General features: G+C 43.7%; 1 protein-coding gene across 1 annotated transcript in view; it reads right to left on the bottom strand.

The window, feature by feature from the left end:
* Nucleotides 1-21,416, bottom strand: part of TNN (tenascin N) — a 90,947-nt gene that overhangs the window by 16,062 nt on the left and 53,469 nt on the right. The window contains exons 7-12 of the mRNA XM_039348537.1: nucleotides 19,670-19,933; nucleotides 12,325-12,588; nucleotides 10,606-10,736; nucleotides 7,838-7,970; nucleotides 6,373-6,524; nucleotides 5,316-5,412 (exon numbers count right to left, since the gene is read on the bottom strand). Coding sequence (XP_039204471.1) covers nucleotides 5,316-5,412; nucleotides 6,373-6,524; nucleotides 7,838-7,970; nucleotides 10,606-10,736; nucleotides 12,325-12,588; nucleotides 19,670-19,933 — 1,041 coding nt within the window. The remainder of the gene's footprint in view (nucleotides 1-5,315; nucleotides 5,413-6,372; nucleotides 6,525-7,837; nucleotides 7,971-10,605; nucleotides 10,737-12,324; nucleotides 12,589-19,669; nucleotides 19,934-21,416) is intronic.

Raw genomic sequence — 21,416 nt, 5'->3', positions numbered from 1 at the left:
AAATTACTTTAGAGTGAATCAAGTTAGAGAAGATGGCTTGAAGGCCGCGACTTTGCTGTGTGTCTGTGGCCAAGATGCGTTTGAAATTGCAGAAAATTTGGCAGCCCCTGCTCCTCTAGAGTCTGTCACGTATACAGACTTAAAGAAGTTATTGAAGGAACATTTTCAGCCCAAGTTGTCTGTCATTGCGTGGAGGCACACATTTGAACAGAGGGATCAGAGAGCAGGTGAATCAGCCAAAGAGTTCATTGCAGCCTTGCAAAGAGCAGCCAAGCCCTGCGACTTTAAAGATTTAGAAGAAAGGCTGAGAGACCGTTTTGTATGCGGGTTAAGGAACAGAGACTTGCAACAGAGACTCTTTGCAAAGGAAGATATCTCATTCCAAGATGCCTTGAGAGAGGTTACAGCGGAAGAGGCAGCAGGCGGGGCGGTCAAGAACATGCGGCCCATCAGGAACAATCCAGAAGCAGCATCCGTGCACCATGAGGGAGTCCAAGAAGGCTCGGAGGAAGATCCTGAAGATGAGGTGGATCATCTTTACCCGTTCAAGGAAGAAAAACAGAAGGAAGGCAAAGACAAAGCTCCAGCTGCGTCCAAATGCTTCGGGTACGGTGGTCGCCACAAGAGGGCTGACTGCAGGTTCCGTTCTGCAATCTGTAGAGCATGTGGCAGGCAAGGCCACATAGCAGCTGTTTGCCTGGGTCGCCAGAAGGCACAACCTCAAGAAGAATTGTGTCTGAAAGGTACCAGGGTCCCCAGCCAAAACAGGATGGGTTTCTGTGCATCATGCAGAAATATTTGTAGAACAGGCACACACAAACCACTTAAAAAGAAACTGTCACTGAGGGTGACGTTGCAAGGAGTTCCCTTGGTTATGGAGCTGGACACTGGGTCTGCTCTTTCAATCATTTCCATTCGTACATTTAGGAAGATTTTTAACAGCAGTGTGTTCCAGGCCAAACTTAGGCCATCCAATATAATCTTAACAGACTTTCAAAATTCCAAGATGTGTGTAAAGGGGGAGGCCACCCTTACAGTACAACACAAGGATTTTGAAGGTCCATTGGATGTATTGGTTGTTGGGGGTGAACGAACAAGTCTTATTGGACTCGATTGGTTTGAGGCCTTGGGAATCCAAGTTACAGGGCTGCACAATTTGCAAACATTGGACCTAGCAGAGGTCTGCGAGGAGTTTGCAGATGTATTTAGTCCACAACTTGGATCTTACAAAGGGCCTCCTGTTTCATTGAAGCTTGACCCTGCCATCACACCCATTAGGGTTAAAGCAAGGAGAGTACCTTTTGCACTTAAAGGGAAAATTGATGCTGAACTGGATAAATTGATCCAGCAAGGTATTTTAGAACCTGTAGATTCAAGTCCATGGGAAACCCCCATAGTTACGCCTCTCAAGGCTAATGGGGACATTCGCATATGTGCTGACTACAAATGCACATTAAACAAGGCATTGCAACAGCATGCGTATCCTGTACTTGTAGTTAGCCATATTTTGGCTTCCCTCAAAGGGGGGCGCATTTTTGCAAAGCTAGATCTGGCACAGGCATATCAACAGTTACCTGTTGATGAAGCTGCTGCTGAATGGGATGGCTTGCAGAGCAAGCATTCAAAGTCAAGAGACTACAATTTGGAGTAAATGTAGCTCCTGGCATATTCCAAAGTGCCATGGAGAACACACTAAGAGGTATTCCTGGGGTTTGCCCCTACTTTGATGATGTCCTTATTGCTGGGGAATCTACCCAGAATTTAGCTGAGAGACAAAGGGCTGTTTTGCTTCGGTTAGAAGAACAGGCCTAAATCTCAAAAAAGATAAATGTAAAATAGGAGTCACTTCTACAGATTTTCTGGGATTCGGAATAGATGCCAGAGGTATTCACCCTGCTGAATCTAAATTAAAAGCCATACAGCAGGCTCCTAGGCCTAAGTCTAAAGTGAGTTGCAAGCATTCCTAGGTCTCTTGAATTTTTACAACGCTTTCCTTGTAAAGACTGATGTAGCAGAACCACTTCATAGGCTTTTAGACAAGCAGGCAGTCTGGCAATGGTCCCAAGTACATGAAAAAACCTTCAATGAGGTCAAGGCCTTGCTTACATCCAATGATGTGCTTGCACATTTCAATGAAAATCTACCTGTATGCATTGCTTGTGATGCATCCCCTTGTGGGGTGGGGGCCGTACTTAGCCATTTGAGGGCTGATGGAACTCAGGTTCCTGTTGCATATTACTCCAGAACTTTATCCTCTGCTGAGCGTAATTACGCTCAAATAGACAGGGAAGCCTTGGCCATTGTAGCTGGAATTAAAAAATTCCATGATTTTTTATATGGCCGACATTTCACGGTCTACACTGACCATAAGCCTCTGCTGGGGTTGTTTACCACTAACAAACAAACTCCCCATATTATCTCTCCCAGAATGCTGAGATGGTCTATTTTTCTGTCAGCTTATGATTATTCATTGATTCACAAACCTGGTAAGGAAATGGGCCACGCTGATGGCCTAAGTAGATTACCTCTGAAGCTGGTAGAAGCAGACCCTGCTCCTGCCATCAATATTCCCTCCATTCAGGCACTGCCTGAATCGCCCCTAAATGCCAGGGATGTGGCTGCAGAATCAGCCACAGATCTAACACTTGCTCGTGTGCTCTCATGGGTTTTCTCTGGATGGCCTGAGAGATGCCCAGGTATTGAGTTCCAAAGTTTCTGGCTCAAGAAGCATGAGTTATCCACTTTTCAGGGTTGCCTGTTGTGGGGCAGCAGAGTAATTATTCCTACCTCATTGAGACCTAGAGTCTTGGTCTCTCTCCATGAGGCTCATCCTGGCATTGTCAGGATGAAAGCGCTTGTGCGCAACCATTTATGGTGGCCAGGGTTAGACAAGGATATAGAGGCCCAGGTGCACGGATGCCACTTGTGCCAGCGTTCACGGCCAGAAATGCCTCAGGCCCCTGTGCATAGGTGGGAGGAAACACAATCACCTTGGTCTAGAATGCATGTAGATTACGCTGGGCCATTTCAGGGGCAATTCTTCTTGCTCCTTGTTGATAGCCATTCAAAGTGGCTAGAGGTTGTTCCTGTTTCCTCCACTACTACTGCCAAGACCATTCAGGTATTAAGAGGAATTTTTGCTGCACATGGCCTTCCAGATGTTCTGGTTTCAGATAACGGTCCTCAATTCACTTCTTCCGAGTTCCAGGCTTTTCTGCAGGCCAACATGATTCGTCATGCGACTTCAGCGCCCTTCCACCCTTCCACCAACAGTATGTCTGAAAGGATGGTTCGCATCACCAAGGATGCTCTCAAGAAACTGACTTACAGTGACTGGCACCATAGGTTGGCAGATTTTCTTCTTGCTTACCGCACCACACCTTCTACTTCCACTGGGAAGAGCCCGGCAGAACTTCACTGGGGGCGCAGACTGATCACCAAACTTGACAGGCTGCATCTGGACAGGGTGGCGCCTCGGGTTTCGCAACCAAGGGCACCAAGATGTTTGCAAGTGGGTGCCCCGGTATGGACCCGGAACTATGGGCCCGGTCACCTGACCTTCTGAAAGGTCACTGGTCCCTTGTCCTACGAGGTTTCCCTGGACGATGGTCGCGTCCTTCAGCGGCATATCGATCAGCTGCGTACGAGACTGGACTCTCCCTCTTCAACTCCTGGGTTTTCTCTGGGGGGAGGGGGACCATTGTGTGCAAAGGGAAGGGTACTGTCAGCAGTCAGGGGCAAATGGAGAGGCGGAGGAAGGCCTCTCCCAAGGTTCCGCAAGTGTCTCTAACAGGAATTCAGGGGAACAAGAAATAATACAGGCACCAGTACTTACTCCAGCCAGGGAGTCAATCAGGGGGCACTCTCACTATTCACAACCCTAATACAGCACCCTAGACAGGGAAAATAACCAGAGCATCCAAACAACCCAAATCACACCAGAGAACTGGCTTCCAAACAAACAAGCTGGCCAAATGCTGCAATTTCTTCCAAAAGGAAGTCAGTCTACAAGGAGGTAGTCAGAGAGGCAAATCCTGATTCTGGTACCTCCGGCACTGAATGGGGGGCAACAGAGTACTGGGGCACTGCAGAGACCCCAGACAACCCAGTTACTGGGCTTGGGAGTGAAGGGATGCATTCCCTTGATAGGTCCATTGTGGACTTGGAAAATACCACAGATTCATAAAATACTGGGTGGGACATAGAGGGTCCCGATAGCCTACAGTCAGGCAGATCAACCAGGTACAGTTTGGAGCAAAGTCCTGGTCTGTCGAGCCCAGTGGGCAAGCAGGCAGACCAGGCAACAGAACCTAGGTTGTGGGGACCACCAGGGCAACAAAGAGGGGGAAACTCCACTGCAACAACTACACAGGAAGGTCAAGGGTGTTCTCAAAATCTAAGAAGGTCACAAAGGGTTAGAAGATCACCCAAACACCTGGAAGACTTTGTAAGGTTGTTGGCAAGCCAAGGGAAGTGAGAATGGTGCTGCTGCTGGAAAACCTGGAATTGGGGACTTGGACACCCAATTCCAAAACGATAGCACGGTACCATGTATAGAGTGGCTATTAAGTAGCTGCAATAGTATGTGCAGTTCCATAAGGGATAGCTCACCACATCCCTTTGTGAGGTCGCGTATACCTATCTATATAGGTTGGTTAAGTTTCATCCGGGGGGAAGGGGTGTTGTGTCTTGAGCCTGCAAAAGCAGGCTCGGGACGTTGCAATGGTCCCGGGCTGTTGCAAGCTGCCTGGGACCAGACTAAGTGGCGTCAGCCTGCGCGCATGCACAAGGCACGAAAGCGCACCATCTCATGTAACCTTTTTGCCTGGGGATTCTATTTAGAGTCAGAGAGGCCTGCGAGCCTCTAAGCTGTGTCGGAGAGAGCTGAAGAAGAATAAAGCTGTTGTTACCTACAGAATGTGTGCTCTTCTTTCACCATTGACTCGAGGACTTAACAGTCACGTGATCACAGAATGATGGAACTGATTGTAAGTTTGAGCTGGTTTAAATGTGTTTGAAATACCATTGTGTGACTGCGAGGGTACATGCAACAGTTGTAATTTCAATTTCAAAGGTCACAGGTTGTAACCTTTTTTGAAACCATAATTTTGAATGGATGTTAAACAACTGGTTATTAAGTGAAGACTTCCCGTAGTATTGAGACTTTAAGAACTGGAGGCATGGAAGGATAGTATGGAGATTCAACATCCATCATCAGAAAAGTAGAATCCTTTCATTAGTATATCTGCATTAATAGTGGTTCTTCCATAAAGCATATACATTTATCTTGAACTATGTTCAAAAAACAATAGTACCAAGCCAAAATTCTCCAGAAGAACTTCCAAAGCCTTCAACATAATTCTTCCATCTCTTAGAGAAATCCAGATGCCCTGTGGACCTCCGCTGAATCATCTGTAAAAGCAGGCAGAAGCATATAAAAATTGATTAACTGAATATTAATTCTACTTATAGAGTATCAAACATAGAAGAAAAATGGAAGGTAAGTCAGTTCATAATCCAGTAGATATAAATAGACTAGAAGAAGGTATAGAATGTTACATATGAAATTCTCACTGAATATGAGAGTACAAGATAATACTATTTCATTTATGCAACAATCGTGGTATCAAGCAAGCTATCCATTTTTATTTCTCCTTTGATAGACAATTCTTCAAACCATTTAGTTCATATCTTCCCTCTACTTTTTCATTTCCATGTTTCCTGGCTACAAAAGCACACACATACACTGACTCACAACAAACAACGTATCCTCATGTGGTCTCATTAAGATTATTTGTTTATATAGAGAACTAATTAAATGCTCTTTTGTGTACCAAAACTTTTAAAGTGAGAAAAAAGAGAACTGTGCCTGTTTCAAAATTCAAAATATGTCTGTTTTTGTGTATAATACACCACACAGAGAGAGAGAGAGCATCCATATTAAATCATGAAACAGGAAAAATATGAAGTAAGACAGAAGGTCAGCAATGGAGACTCATGTCTAACAATGAACTGTTTGTATTTAGAATCAAAGTCTGCAGAGGTTTCAAGGCTAATTGGTTGCAACTGTGATAAGCATGCAGGAAAAATGGCAAACTCAGTGTAGGTAGGCCTCATTTAGTGACTGCCTCAGACAGCAACAGTTCAGTTATGACAGAAAGAAGTAACTTTGCAACCAAACCTTGTGTTTATGACCTTTGCAGGTCTCTACAGCAAAGCAAGGTGAAGTAAGATCTGTTGCAGTTTCACTTAGTAATTGCTTCGCTTAACAGCCAAGTTGCTGATCCCAATTGTGGTTGCTAAACAAAAACTACCTGTACTGGGAATAGCTGGAATTAATAATGTTTCGAAAGTAATGAAAACAACACTCACTATCCATCCCCCTCCATCAGTGGTCATGTCGCAATATACTTCAAGGGGTCTGCTGCTGTCACCATTCAGATAGATGGTATATAGGCCGCTGATGGAATTACCATTTTGCTGGGTTTGGCTGCAGTCCACAGGGTAGGGATAATGCAAACTGACTTCAGGAGCAAAACAAATAAGAGCTGACATTATTAAATCCAAAGATCAAGATAAAAATGCAGAAAAGTCTTTGAACAATTATGTGGCAAAAGAAGGCTAAGGCCAACAATCTAAGCCATTAACAGTAGAGAAAAAGAAAAGAAACATTAAGATAGCAAGATATGAATCTAAATTCATGTGAGTCTAAACTATTAAACACTAATAAGACTTTTACTTCCCAGGGAACGTTTTGTTTCTTGTTTCTTTCTTTATTTAATTCATATGTCACCCAAATCCCAGCAATTTAGGAACATTTTTACATACAACTGCATTTTAGGACTGTGTCACTGCATTTACTCAGAGTCACCTGTCCATAATCTTGTAGTTCTCCATCTTCTATATTTCCCCCCACTATTTTATTGATTAGATATGAAGAGATGTATAGCTTCCTTTGGGAAAAAAGAAAAGCAGATGTCTGCCCCGAAGAAGTTTCCTAATAACATTCTATAGAGTATATTTCAGAATTCTGTTACCCCTTTTGAAATTCCCTTATCCATTACTGAGACCCTGGCAGCTTTCTGCACATTGCCACCTAAATTGGTTTCTCTGGTCTTTGTTGTGTAATATATCTTCTGAACAACGTGGCTGCTTGAAAGCTGTTACTAGGTCATTGAGAGTTGTATCGTGCTTTCCTACTTATAAATGTGCTATTTTTTAATGTATATTCTTTTAACTGTAAGTTTCCTTTTGATTCTCCAAACAGGGAAAGACACGACTAAATTTCAAATAACAAATCTGTCATTTATTCAGACTAATATTCTATTTCGTTCCGCTCCACTCCATTCCATTCTGAACTGGTGGATTGAACTAGACTAATCTCTAAATGCAGACATTTTTTAAACTACTAGCCTTCATCCTATTTCTGAATAGCTACTGCACTTTAAATTTGATTATTATTTCTTTTATCAATTTTGGACTGTTTTCAGACTAGTTTATTAAATCAATAATATTCTCATATGAGAAACAGGAGATCTAACTTACAAAACGAAAATGCAAACATTGGTTAGTTTATTCTGAGCCCCAAAGTCTTTTTGTATTTGTTATGATATCATCAAATACTTGGTTATAAATATAAATATTCTTTTTTGTTATTATGGTTTTCAGTTGCATATTTTCCTACTAACATTCCATTTTCAAACCATCTTTTACTGTAAGTTCTTACTCCAGACAAAAGTCATTCCAGTTCAAGTTCATTCCAAGTTCCTTCTTCTTTTAAGGACACGCTACATATTTAGCACCTAAACATTACAATATGAGCATTCACAAGGCTTACTTGTAGAAAAAGTGGTGGTCACTGTTTGACTCCTGCGATCTCCCTTAACAGCTGTAATGTATATGGTATACTTAGTACCACGACTTAAGTTTTCTAGAACAAACTTTCGATCATTTGCTCCAAGTCGCACTTCCTGCCACAAAGAAAAAAGAGACTGAAATTATATTTCACTAACACATTAACCCTCCATTCTTATGAGCTGCTTTCCCCCCAAAGCTCAGTGATGAATAGGAAATTACATGACTGACTAGGATCATTGGGGACAGCAGGTGACAAAAAATGCATGCTGTTCTGAAACATTAAAATGCAGACAGTATGTGAATAGAATAGGATGCATTGATATTCATATTTACACAGGGGACTTTTTTATTTCCTGAATCACAAATGTTCTTTAACCATTCTGCAAAACCTATCAATCTTTAGGGTTTTACTCCCTGCTCCATTTCTGAATACAGTTTTTATCACCATTGCTTGTCTCATTTACTTTTATATTTTTAGGTGCCTTTTTGATAGTGTAATAAAACATTGTGTGTCTGCAGCATAACATTTAACATTGAATACGAGGCAAAACCTTCTCCTCATACTTCGTGACAGTTTGATCTAGTGATTAAGGCACCAGCCTAGAAAATCGGAGACTGTGGGTTCTAGTCCTGCCTTAGTCATGAAAGACAGCTGGGCAACCTTGAGCCAGTTACTGACTCTCAGCTCAACTCATTTCACAGGGTTGTTGTTGTAGGAAAAATAGGAGAGGGAGTAGTGTTGGATATGTAGCATCACTCCTGAAAGGGCCACTAGAGTCTAGATTCCTCTATCCCCTTTCCCAGGCTCTTCCCTGTTACACAGTCACTCCCCAGTGTCTCAATGTCCATTGTTCCGGACATCAGTCTCCTCTGATCTCTTGCCCAAGCACTTCCACTCACCCAGCTCTGGTCACCTCCACTGCCCGCTGGGGTGTCTGGCACCCCACTGTTTACTGGTCTGTCCACTTGTCTGGGTCAGCTCATCTCTGCCATCTGCTGGTACATCTGGCACACACAACCCCCTCTAGTCACTGGCTTGCCCACTTGCCTCTATCAGTTCATCTCCTTGGTATCTGGCGCCCCCTCTGGTCACTCGCCATTAGTCTGGTCTGCTTGCCTCTGCCGTCTCCTCTCCCCTTTCAGGATTCCAGCCAATTCTCCCCTCAAAAGTCTTCCCACCAAACCCTGGCAGAACCCCCTTCTCTCCCCGCCTCTTTTTCCCTCACTGGAAGCTTCAGGGCTATTTTAACTAAAAATCCTAACTCCTCAATTTCTAACCTTGTCTGAGATAAATACCCACCTCCCACTCACTTTCAAGTTTCCAGCCAGCTCTCTCACCAAAAACCTGATAGAACCCCCCTTTTCTCCTTTTCCTGCCTCCAGGCCTCCCCCTACTACAAATGTTTGCCACCTTGAGTTATTTGTAAAAGTAAGGGTAGATAGAAATAAATAAATAAAATGACAGATAAACATGAAGGCATGGCAAGAGCCATTTTCAGTCTTTCTGTACCACACCTACACTTTTTTCTGTATCAGGGATATCAGCATCCTCCACAAACACAGCATGAATTTCTGCAGAGAGGGCCCTTCAGCATATGCATGTCTGTGTGATGGAATGTGCACCTGCTGGAGCAGTGGTGGCGGGATTAGCAGAGTTTTCCCAGAGAGGTGTCAAGATTGAGACTACCCGAGATGGATGGGGGAATGGGGAAGAGGATCAGAATAGCCACACACTAAAACAGGGGTGTCAAACTGCCAGCACACGGGCCGGACACGTCACACGGAAGCTGCGCCCACCCCATTGCCGGCAATGGCAAAACAGTCATCACGTGATGTCACAAGTTTGACATGTCTGCACTAGAATCTCTCAGGATATATCTAGCAAATTAGAAGATTGTAGCTTTAGTTTGGCAAGATTCTGTCCATTAAGTGTAAATAAGTAAAGGATTGAACCTAATTGTATTTTAATGTGTCGCCTCTGAGCTTGAACCTGACATCTATATCTTCAAGTCAGTTTTTGACTCCTGCAATTGACTGGATTAATTCCTGCAGTTTTCCTGGCAAGTTTTTTGGAAGTGATTTGCCCTTGCCTACTTCCTAGGGTTGAGAGAGGGGGACTGGCCAATGCCTAATATGGGACTCGAACTGACAGTCTCCTGATAGACATATACCTGGCATGTAAAATCCTCCTTGTAGATTTTTGCAGCTGACATCATTAAAAAAATCCAACTTGCTGCTCATTCATTTCTTGCATTAGTGCCCAGCACTGGAAGAAAAGTTGTGTTTTCCAACATGCTGGGCCTTTTCATGATGCATTATTTGCTGATAATTGTAACTTAGTTTCTATGAGCCACTACCTGACTGCTTTGTAAGAATGCCATTGCCTGAATGCATTTTTCATCTTATATATTATTTTCCTGCCCTATAATTTGTTTTTATTTTGAAGAAATTATTAGTTATTTGTTGTGAATAATTATTGAAATAATCATATTATTTTATCAAGTTTTGAGGCTACACAATGTGTTTTGTTGCATATATCTTTTGGATTTAGTATCAGCTGCCTAGAACTATAAAACATAAAAACCTATGTACAAAAGAAGACAAAACAAGATATTAGAATCAGTTTCAGTTTATGGCAAATCTAGATGCGTTGTTGTATGTCTGTTGTCTGAAATGACCTAAGCAAGTCTGCCATATGCTAATAGCTGGCCTGATCAATTTCACATATGGTGCATTTAGCAGGCTTACCTTACTGGTGCCAAGTGGATCTTGATAGGTGAGATGATAGCCACTGATTTGAGCATCTGGGGGCATCCAAGTGACTACTCCACTGGACTGTGTCATGTCTGATACACGGATATTCTTTGGTGGATCAATATCTAGACAAAGCAGTGACCAGCATGAAAACACTCAGAAAGCTATTACGAGACTCAAAGAAATTGTATGCATATTCTATGTTGCCTTTCTGCAAAGAGGAGTTGAACAAATTCCTCTTCTATGTATCTTCCTCTTTTCCCTGAACAGTTATATATTGTTCTACAATTACCCTTCCTTTTAAAATACTTGGAGCTGCAATATTGTTGTCACTTCTGCCCTGGTTTGTCTCAGAAGAAGCAAAGATTGCTCCTTTGAAAGCACAGGTCCATGTAATTTTCTGGACAACAATAACATAGTACTTTGTTACTGTCCACTTCCAGAATATTTTTTTCAGTTCTAAAATTTCCTGGCAACACATCTCACAAATCACTGTCTTAATTTGTCCCACATTTAAATTATAAAGACAGCACCATTCAGTGTCCTTATTACTAAGACAGAATAAGGCTAAGTCATCAAGGCAATGCAATTTATATTGGCATTTTTTCTGCCAACATAGGGACTGGAAGATAGTATATTAATACAGCCATTTGGATGTGTGCTAAGAAATAGAGAAATTAGGGAAGAACCAACCCCAGAATCAGTAGCTGAGGGGAAAATTTAAGCACATGCCTAGGAAATACTGAAGGAGGTGCTGAGATCCAGCAGTAATATCTTGGGACCCAGCTGTTTCTTTTTTCTTTCATCCAAGATATACAGCTTTAGAATACATATTAGGATACATATTCTATGTATACTGGCATGGCCTTTTTATATTGAAGAATGACAAACCAGCTCTATCACCCTGTAAAATATTATAGTCCTCAATTCTATGCATGTAATCTAAGAATTTCAGGAAATAGATGTCATAGTTCCGACAGATGAAACTCTTCAAAAGAATTTTGAGGCATTGTTTACCTTAAAGAATCAACGCTGCTAACATTGGATGTTTTTGCTTTGACAATAGATATATAATTTACAGTAAGCATATATTTTTGCTCTACAAGATGCTGAATCAAAGATCTTATAGATAAATGAGGCAGTGACATATGCAAGAGAGAAAGAGCACAGTTCTGAGCACACTTTCTAATGCCCCCAAATGAAAAAGCCAAAAACTGGAGATCTATGACACAAATCTACCAAGGGATCTTTTATTTCAATTCTACTACATTCTCTTCAAGCTTTCTAATTATACATTTCCACTCCTATCCTTCCTTGAACACTAGCAAAGATATCAGAATCTAACTAGATATTTATGAGCTCACTCCCCATTAAATCCAAATAACACGGAGAGAGGAATACTTATAGAATAATTGACTGCAGGAGAGAAGAAATAGTGCATGTGTAACATATGGTTAATATCCTCATTTAGACAACAGAGAGTGTTGCAGGGCTCCCTATATCTGCTTGGTCTGTCCCTAGCATTTCCAAAGCAGCCCTGTTCATGCAACTGTATAGATGAAAAATATATAGTACCATTGGTACTAGAAAACATAAGGAAAAATAGTATAGAACTCATCAGCCCTAGTAGCAATAAGATTATACCACTGTCAATTTCGAAGGACCCTGTTTCATAAACTTATCATCCCACTCCCACTGCCCTTCTCAAGTTACCTGTCATAATTTTTGTGCTTGCTCTCTTGCTCTGCTGGCTTCCCTTCACTGCCCAAATGTGGAGAACATATTCTATGCCTGGTTTCAGGTCTGTCAAGGTAGTCTTGACATTATCCTTCCCAACAGGTACCTCTCTGGTTTCTCCATCAGCAGATGTATAGCTGAGGATGTTCTGTTCTACAGGTGCCCAGGCCTTGTTCCAAGACACAGTGGCTGAGTTTTCTGTCACTTGGTCTGTTTTCAGATTGGTGGGTCCATCTATTTCTGTGAACCAAGATACAGTATTGCATTTTTTTCTCAGTAACATTGGATTATATATTCTTTTTTTAAATCCTCCATTTTCTTAAAATGATCAGTTAATATTTACTGAAGAAGCCATGTGGCCATGTGTAAACTTGAGCATAACTATTAACAATTAAATAGTTATGCTTGTTTCTTGATGTCTGCAAATTTAAATTAATTCATTACTAAAAAGGAACCAAGAATCTGGGGAAATAGTTTATTTGTACTGTTTCTGAATAGTTTTGTTTTGTCAGAATTGTCATATTCAGTTTTAACAAAGGCTGGATATGTCAGGGCCCACTTCAATACCTCATCCTAAGAAAGTAGAACTCATGGAAGCAGTTTCTTCCAAAAGGAGCTTTTATTAGGAGAAGCTGATAGCAGGCATAATAGACAGGATCTGAGGGTTTCCCGCCAGATCGATAGGTAAAAAGTATCTCAAGCATAACCCCACCCCATAGTTCATCCGGTCAGTTCAAACAGGCCAATCCCAAGGTGTTAAGTTCGTTGTGAGAAAAAGGAGATAAGATCAGGCCGTCTCCTGGCTGCAGCGATGTTTGGGGGGCACTTCGTACCTTCCCTTGCGAACTCGGAGATAAAACAGTTGCCGGAGGTACATTCCATTCTCCTCTCCCCTTTACTAGCTGACAACACGGGAGAGAAGGTTCACAGAGGAAGAAATGCAGAAACAGCAAAGTGTTACATTGTAGCTGTTGAGTCCTTGGCGGGAAGCAGACACGAGAAGCAGTTGAAGTTCTCAGTTTCCTTTATTCAGCGTTCAGCTTACAAGTAGATGGCTTCAGCAGCTCCCAAAACCTCCCAGCTTCTTATATAGACGCTTCCCGGGTAAATGTGTTACTTTTCCCGCGCCAGCACCCGCGCATGCGCACGGCGCTGGCGACAGCCTGTCTGGTCCCGGGCAGCTTTGCACCTGCCCGGGACTGCCTGCAAACGCCCGAGCCGTTTGCAAGGCTCGGGACATAACACCCCTTTCCCCCGGGCTAAAACTACTACCAACATATAAACATTTATTTTATGCAGTGTTCTGCTTCTCAGTGCTCCTATCGTTACCTGGCTTTTGTTTAGCCAGCAATGTTATGTAATCCTCTAAGTATTTAGGAGACTTCTTTGCTCTCTGTGACCTTCTCAGCTCTGGGTTACTAGCATGAGTTCCCTGACTGGAGGGAGATGTGAGCCTGTTCTCCTTATTTTGCCTTGGTGCCTTCCAAGGACTGTGCCCCAATGCCTGGCCTGCTTGCTTGCCCACCGGGCTCGTCAGGCCAGGGCTTCTGTCACTTTGTGACCTGGTTGACCTGCCTAGCTGTAGACCCTCGGGCCCCTTGAAGTGATAGCCACTGCTGGGCGTCTCTGTTGAACCTCCTAGGTCCGTCCAAGACCTGTCAGGAGGCTGACCATTCCCTGAACCCCGTTCTGTGTCCGGGCTTGTGTGGGTTTCTGTACTTTCCCAAAACTCAGTTACTCCCTGATTTGGGCTAGAGGTGTTGTAGTCGGGACTTGGTTCCTCGACCACCTCCCTGTATGTTTGACCCCCTGTAGAATTTGGGGTAAGGTCAGGCCAACCTTGGGGATTGTGTGCCAGCTCTCTTGTGGGGAATGATTTGTTGGGATGCCCCCGGGTATCCTCCGTGACTGGAGTGCTGTGTGATGTGTGTGGAAGGTGAGTATGCCCCCGGGGTGACTCCCTGGCTGGAGTAGGCGTGAGTGCCTGTTGTGTGGGTAAGCTCCATGAATTCCTTTTCGGAGCAATTGCGGAACCCTGGGATGGGCCGTTTGTGGCTCCATCAGTGGAGATGGGCAGCAGCTCGTGCCCTTCCCTTTGCTCCAAAGGGTCCCCCTCCCCCCCTGGAAAAGACCCAGGAGTCTCATCTGAAAAGTCCTGCCTAGGGCGGAGTTGGTCGATGTGCCGACGCAGGACACGACCGTTGTCCAGGGCAACCTCATAGGAGAGAGGACCTGTGACCCTGGAAATAGAAGCGGGGACCCAGGTATGACCAGGCCCGTAATTGCGAGCCCAAACCGGGGCACCCACAAGTAGTTGTCTAGGTGCCCTAGGATGTGAGGTAGATGAAGGCAGTCTGTCCGGATGCAACCGGTCAAGTTAGTAGTAAGTTGGCGCCCCCAACGAAGTTCAGCTGGGCTTCTCCCTGTAGAAGTGGACGGTGTGGTGCGATAAGAAAGGAGAAAGTCAGCCAACCTGTGATGCCAGTCCCCGTAGGTGAGTCTTTTCAAGGCGTCCTTTGTGATGCGCACCATATGTTCAGCCATACCGTTGGTGGACGGGTGGAAGGGTGCAGACGTGGCATGACGAATCATGTTAGCCTGTAAGAAAGCTTGGAATTCGGAGGAAGTGAATTGAGGGCCGTTGTCAGACACGATGACATCTGGAAGCCCGTGTGCAGCAAAAATCCCCCTCAGTACCTGAATAGTCTTTACAGTGGTGGTGGAAGAGACAGGTACAACCTCAAGCCATTTTGAATGGCTGTCAATAAGGACCAAGAAGAACTGGCCCTGAAAGGGCCCAGCGTAGTCAATGTGCACCCTAGACCATGGGGACTGCGTTTCCTCCCATTTATGCACGGGAGCTTGGGGCATCTCTGGGCGAGATCGTTGGCACAGGTGGCATGCATGCACCTTAGCCTCAATATCCTTATCTAAAACAGGCCACCACAAGTGGCTGCGTGCAAGAGCCTTCATACGAACAATGCCAGGATGACCCTCGTGGAGGGATTCTAAGACCCTAGTCCTCATTGAGGAGGGAATGACAACTCTGTTTCCCCAAAGCAGACAACCCTGAGAAAGGGACAACTCGTTTCTTTTGGACCAGAAACTCTGAAACTCAGGACTAGGGCAGTGCTCAGGCCAACCGGACAAAACCCAGGAACGGACACGTGAAAGTGTGTGATCTGTACCTGTTTCAGCGGCAACATCCCTGGCACAAAGAGGGAGCTCGGGCAAGGCTTGGATTGATAGAATGTTGACAGCTGGCGCAGGGTCAGCTTCTACTACTGGCAGAGGCAATCTACTGAGGCCATCAGCATGGCCCATTTCTTTCCCAGGCTTGTGGAGTAAAGAAAAATCATATGCAGACAGAAAAATAGACCACCTAAGCATTCTAGGGGAAATGATTTGGGGAGTCTGCTTACGTGTGGTAAACAGTCCCAGCAGAGGCTTATGGTCAGTAAAGACCGTGAAATGCCTGCCATAGAGAAAATCGTGGAATTTTTTAATTCCAGCGACAACAGCCAGAGCCTCCCTGTCTATCTGAGCGTAGTTGCGCTCAGCAGAAGACAATGTTCTGGAGTAATATGCAACAGGAACCTGAGTTCCATCAGACCTGAGGTGGCTCAGGACAGCTCCTACCCCGTAAGGGGACGCATCACATGCGATGCACACAGGAAGAGATTCGTTGAAATGTGCAAGTACACTGTTAGAAGTGAGCAAGGCCTTGACTTTGTTAAAGCAAGCCTCATGTGTATGTGACCACTGCCACACTGCTTGTTTGTCTAGTAGCCTGTGAAGAGGCTCAGCTACACTAGCTTTATGTGGAAGAAAAGAATTGTAGAAATTCAGGAGGCCCAGGAAGGCCTGAAGTTCGGCCTTGGACTTTGGCCTAGTGCTTCTAAAATAGCTGTCAGTTTGGATTCAGCAGGGTGAATCCCAGCAGCATCAATTTTGAACCCCAGAAATTCAGTAGAAGGCACCCCAATCTTGCATTTGTCTTTTTTGAGCTTGAGGCCTGACTTCCTGAATCTTAACAGAACAGCCCTTAGCCTTTCAGCTAGAATGTGTGTGGAGTCTCCTGCAATTAAGACATCATCAAAGTAGGGGCAAACCCCTGGTATGCCCCGTAGTGTGTTTTCCATTACGCTTTGGAAAATCCCAGGAGCGACATTCACTCCAAACTGTAGCCTTTTTACCTTAAAGGCTCCCCTGTGGGTCACAATAGTCTGAGCTATAGCAGCATCATCATCAACAGGCAGCTGTTGATACGCTTGAGCTAGGTCAAGCTTTGCAAAAACGCGCCCCCCCTTGAGGGAGGCCAGAATATGACTGACCACAGGAACAGGATAGGCATGTTGCTGCAATGCCTTATTCAGAGTGCATTTGTAGTCAGCACAAATGCGAATGTCCCCATTTGCCTTTAGAGGCGTGACAATGGGGGTCTCCCAAGGACTGGAATCAACAGGTTCTAGGATTCCCTGTTGAATCAGTTTGTCTAACTCAGTGTCAATTTTACTCTTTAAAGCAAAAGGGACCCTTCTTGCTTTAATTCTAATGGGAGTGACAGTGGGGTCTAGCTTTAAGGACACAGGGGGTCCTTTGAATGTGCCCAGCTGGGGGCTGAAAACATCTGCAAATTCTTTGCAGACTTCCTGTAGGTCGAGTGTTTGTAAACTGTTGAGTCCTGTGACGTGTATCCCCAGGGCCTCAAACCAATCGAGTCCTATGAGACTCGTTCGTTCACCCCCTACTACTAATAAGTCTAGTGGACCTTCAAAACTCTTGTATTGCACGTTAAGGGTGGCCTCCCCCTTAACACACACTCTTGAATTTTGAAAATCTGTTAACACAATGTCAGAAGGCCTTAACTTGGCCTGAGTTCCACTACCGGAACAAATCTTCCTAAATGTATGCAAGGAGATAATTGAAAAGGCAGACCCTGTGTCTAGTTCCATAGATAATGGAACCCCTTGTAGCTTCACCTTGAGTGACAGCTTTTTCTTAATTGGCTTGTGTGTGCCTGTCCTAAGGATGCTTCTTCGCGAAGCGCAAAACCCTACCCTATTCTGGCTGGGGAATCTGGTACCTTTCAGGCGCGGTTCTTCCTGAGGTTGTACCTTTCGTCGGCCCAGACACACAGCTGCAATGTGTCCTTGTTTGCCGCATGCCCGGCAGGTAGCGGAGCGGAACTTGCAGTCGGTTCTCCTGTGGCGACCTCCACAGCCGATGCACTTGAGCAGAGCTGAAGAGCTTCCCTTCTGTTTTTCTTCCGTCGTGGGGTGGAGACGGTCGACTTCCTCATCCGGATCCTCCTCGGAGTTCCTTTGGGCGTCTTCCTGGTGCACGGATGCAACCTCTGGACTGTTTCTGATCGGCCGCATGTTCTTGATAGCGCCGCCTGCTGCTTCTTCTGCGGTGACTTCCCTTAAGGCATCTTGGTAGGACAGTTCTTCTTTAGCGAAAAGTCTCTGTTGTAGATCTCGATGCCTTAACCCGCACACGAATCGGTCCCTCAGTCGTTCTTCGAGGTCTTTGAACTCGCAGTGCTTGGCGGCCTTCCGTAATGCGGCGATGAATTCTTTGGCCGACTCACCGGGCCGTTGATCCCTCTGCTCGAAGGTGTGGCGCCATGCGATGACGGACATCTTGGGGTGGAAGTGCTCTTTCAGTAGCTTCTTCAGATCTGCGTAGCTGACAGACTCTACTGGAACAGGTGCTGCAAGGTTTTCTGCGATATCGAAGGCGTCTTGACCGCAAACACAAAGCAGGGTGGCAGCCTTCAAGCTCTCTTCCCTCACTTGGTTTGCCTTGAAGTAGTTCTCCACCCTGGCTACGTATGACTCCCACCGCTCTGGATGTGAGACGTCGAATTCCGAAAGCCTTCCGATTTTCGCCATCTTCAAATCTTCAGGAGACGGGTCTATCAGCCAGCCTACCCCCGAATGCGCACCGGATTGGCGGGCAGCTGCCGAGTCGACGCCGTTCCTTTCCGCCGCTCAGGACTCCTTGGGTAAGCTTACACTTCTTCCTTTCCAGGTAGTGCAAGGCATCCCACCTTCGTCGCCAGTGTTGAGTCCTTGGCGGGAAGCAGACACGAGAAGCAGTTGAAGTTCTCAGTTTCCTTTATTCAGCGTTCAGCTTACAAGTAGATGGCTTCAGCAGCTCCCAAAACCTCCCAGCTTCTTATATAGACGCTTCCCGGGTAAATGTGTTACTTTTCCCGCGCCAGCACCCGCACATGCGCACGGCGCTGGCGACAGCCTGTCTGGTCCCGGGCAGCTTTGCACCTGCCCGGGACTGCCTGCAAACGCCCGAGCCGTTTGCAAGGCTCGGGACATAACAGTAGCGATACAGGAAAACAAGGCAATAACCCTCAAGCGCTTCCCCCTCCCCTCCAGTAGTATGGCAGAACCCAGGGAAAGAAGAGAATGCAGTTCGGGTTTAGAAAGAAAAAGGGAAAGAAAAGGAAAAGGCCCTTTAGAATATGGGTTCTGACAGGATATGTCAGAAGCATTATACATATAACTCTGCCATCTTGTTCTGATCATGCCTGATATAACAATTACTGTACTGAAAATAGGAATGTCTGATTTATTGATGTTGCTAAATCAGATGGTGCTGGGATTGAATAAAAACAATTGGAAAAAAAATCAAAATACTGGGATTTGCAGATTAAAGTAATTCTTATGGAAAAAGAAATCTGTTATTATACCAATAGCGGTTGTAGCCCTTGGAGCGATACTTTAAGGACTTCCTTGATATCAGCAAATACATTGAATTTATCAGACCTAAACACTCTAATTTACAAAAAGCCACCTTGCCTGGCAGTGCCCAAATTCTTAAATGCCACCTTAATAATTCTTGGTACTAGTTTAGGATTTGAATTAAGTTTTCACCACTCTTACACCCTGAATGTAGATAACCCATACATAATACACAGACATGAATATATGCAGATATATATCAATATATGATTATCATATTTAACCAATTACTATATTATTAAAAGATTTGTTCTTTATTTGTCTGGTTTCTCAATAATTCATTCTATCCAGAATTTAACAATCAGTACTTGCTTGACATCTTTCAGGTTTTAAATTCACAAATTGAATGTGACTTGTCTTGACAAAACTGAGAAAGGAAAAGAAGATACCTGATTTTTTTCAGCAGACTGTAAATCTTCAATCTGCTGCCAGAGTTCTAGTACTCCTTCACAGATAACTTGTACAGTTTAGCATGTCTAAAAAAGAACTCCACTGAGTAGAACTAAAATAGAGGAACTCATGAAGATTTCACAATTTCTTATCTATGGTGTCAGTACCTGTTTCAGCTTCTGTGCTTGCCCTTCTGCTCTGCTGAGTTCCCTTCACAGCCCAGATGTGGATAGTGTACTCCATGCCAGGCTTCAGTCCCACAAGAGTAGTGGTTCTCTTGTCCTTGTCAATGGATATCTGTTTTGTATCACCACCAACTAAGTTGTAGCTCACTACATAGCTATCAATGGGAGCCTGGGCTCCATTCCAAGAAATGGTTGCTGTGTTTTCTGTTACTCGGTCAGTTACTAAATGTGTTGGGCCATCAATGTCTAGGAAGGAAATAGACATTTAAATTAGGACAGTAATTCTGACAAGTTTTCCATTGTCTACCAGGAGCCATTTTTCAAGGTTAATTCAGAACATTTTGATCCTTGGGAATATATAATCCACATGGCACCCTTTCTTCCCACCAGTTAACAAAGAGCATTAAGCCAACATGAGAAGATTTTATGCCTGAGGCTGGCACAAAGAAACCTTCCCATGGATGGTGCTCATGTGGGTCAGTTCTGTCTCATCTGTTCTTTTAAGAGCAGTCAGAATTCACTACTTCTTTCGTAATCAGCTGATTTCTTCACCTAATACTGATTTAAATACTAATAACAACATCTGTCCACAAGCTCTTGTCAGAGTCACATTCATCATGCTTTGTTTTAGAAAATATGTGTTGTCTTCTTAAGTACACTGGCTGTCTTCTAGTGGCATATGTCTCTTTCCCCCACTCAGATCTTTTCACTGAGAGTCATCACCACCTCAAAGTCATCCCTTATTGTTTCATATCTTGTTTTTCCTCTTTTGCAGCAGCAAATAATCTTTGCCTGAATCCCAGATTATCCCAGAGAATAGGGGGTCATACTTCTGGAACTGAAATGTAGCTTTCTCTGCTCCTTCAAATATATGCAGCATTTATGGTAGTGATTCCACATATCAGACAACTCTTCTGAATCTGAGTTCTAGCAGAACCATTTGTCCTCCCATTTCTAGCATTCAAGTTGCCTCTTCAGGAGTACACTTGCTTAAAAATAGATATTATTACATAGGGGATTATATCCAGTGTCTTCAGCTGGACATCTTTTTTTATAATATTTTATTGATTTTCTATTTTTACAAATCATAAGTGCTTAATAAACAATGTGTTGCCGGGTTTCATTTTTTACTTGAAGATACATATTGAATTCCTAATCTCTACCCCTTTTTCCTGGCCAGTGATAACCTATATCCCATATTTGAAATTATTCTGTCTTCTTTTTTTTTTTGACCTTCAATATCGCTCTGTCCATTTCTCCACATTCCAATGTTTTCTTGATCCTCTCTTCTTCAGGTAATATTACTTCGTTTTTCAAACACTAAGCAAATAAAATTCTTATTGCTATTAATACATACAACATTAAGTATATACTTCTTCATCATATTTTTCTAATATTATATCTAATAAAAATAGTTCCAGTTCATAACATCTTTTCTATCCAGCTCATATCTCAATTATATTTGCAGTTAAAGCCACCTTATACCCTGTTTTCCCAATTCTTATTTCAATTTTAGTTTCCCTTCAGTATTCAAAATATTTTTATAGGTTACAATTTTCTCAAAGTTGATTAAGTTTGAGTGAGTAAAAGTTTCCCTTGTTAGGAGCCATCCTGATATTTTCATATTTCCCATCCCATAGAAAAGTATGCCATCCTAATTATAAATCCTATCTTTCTAAGTATAATGATCTTTTAGTATCTAAGAATTATCTATTTCTTTTAGCCATAT

This window comes from Crotalus tigris, unplaced genomic scaffold (assembly GCF_016545835.1).
Source record: "Crotalus tigris isolate CLP2741 ecotype Arizona unplaced genomic scaffold, ASM1654583v1 scf7180000017560.2302168, whole genome shotgun sequence".
NCBI lineage: Eukaryota > Metazoa > Chordata > Lepidosauria > Squamata > Viperidae > Crotalus > Crotalus tigris.
The sequence above is the reverse complement of the archived record's forward strand: the minus strand, read 5'-3'. Positions and strand labels throughout refer to the sequence as shown.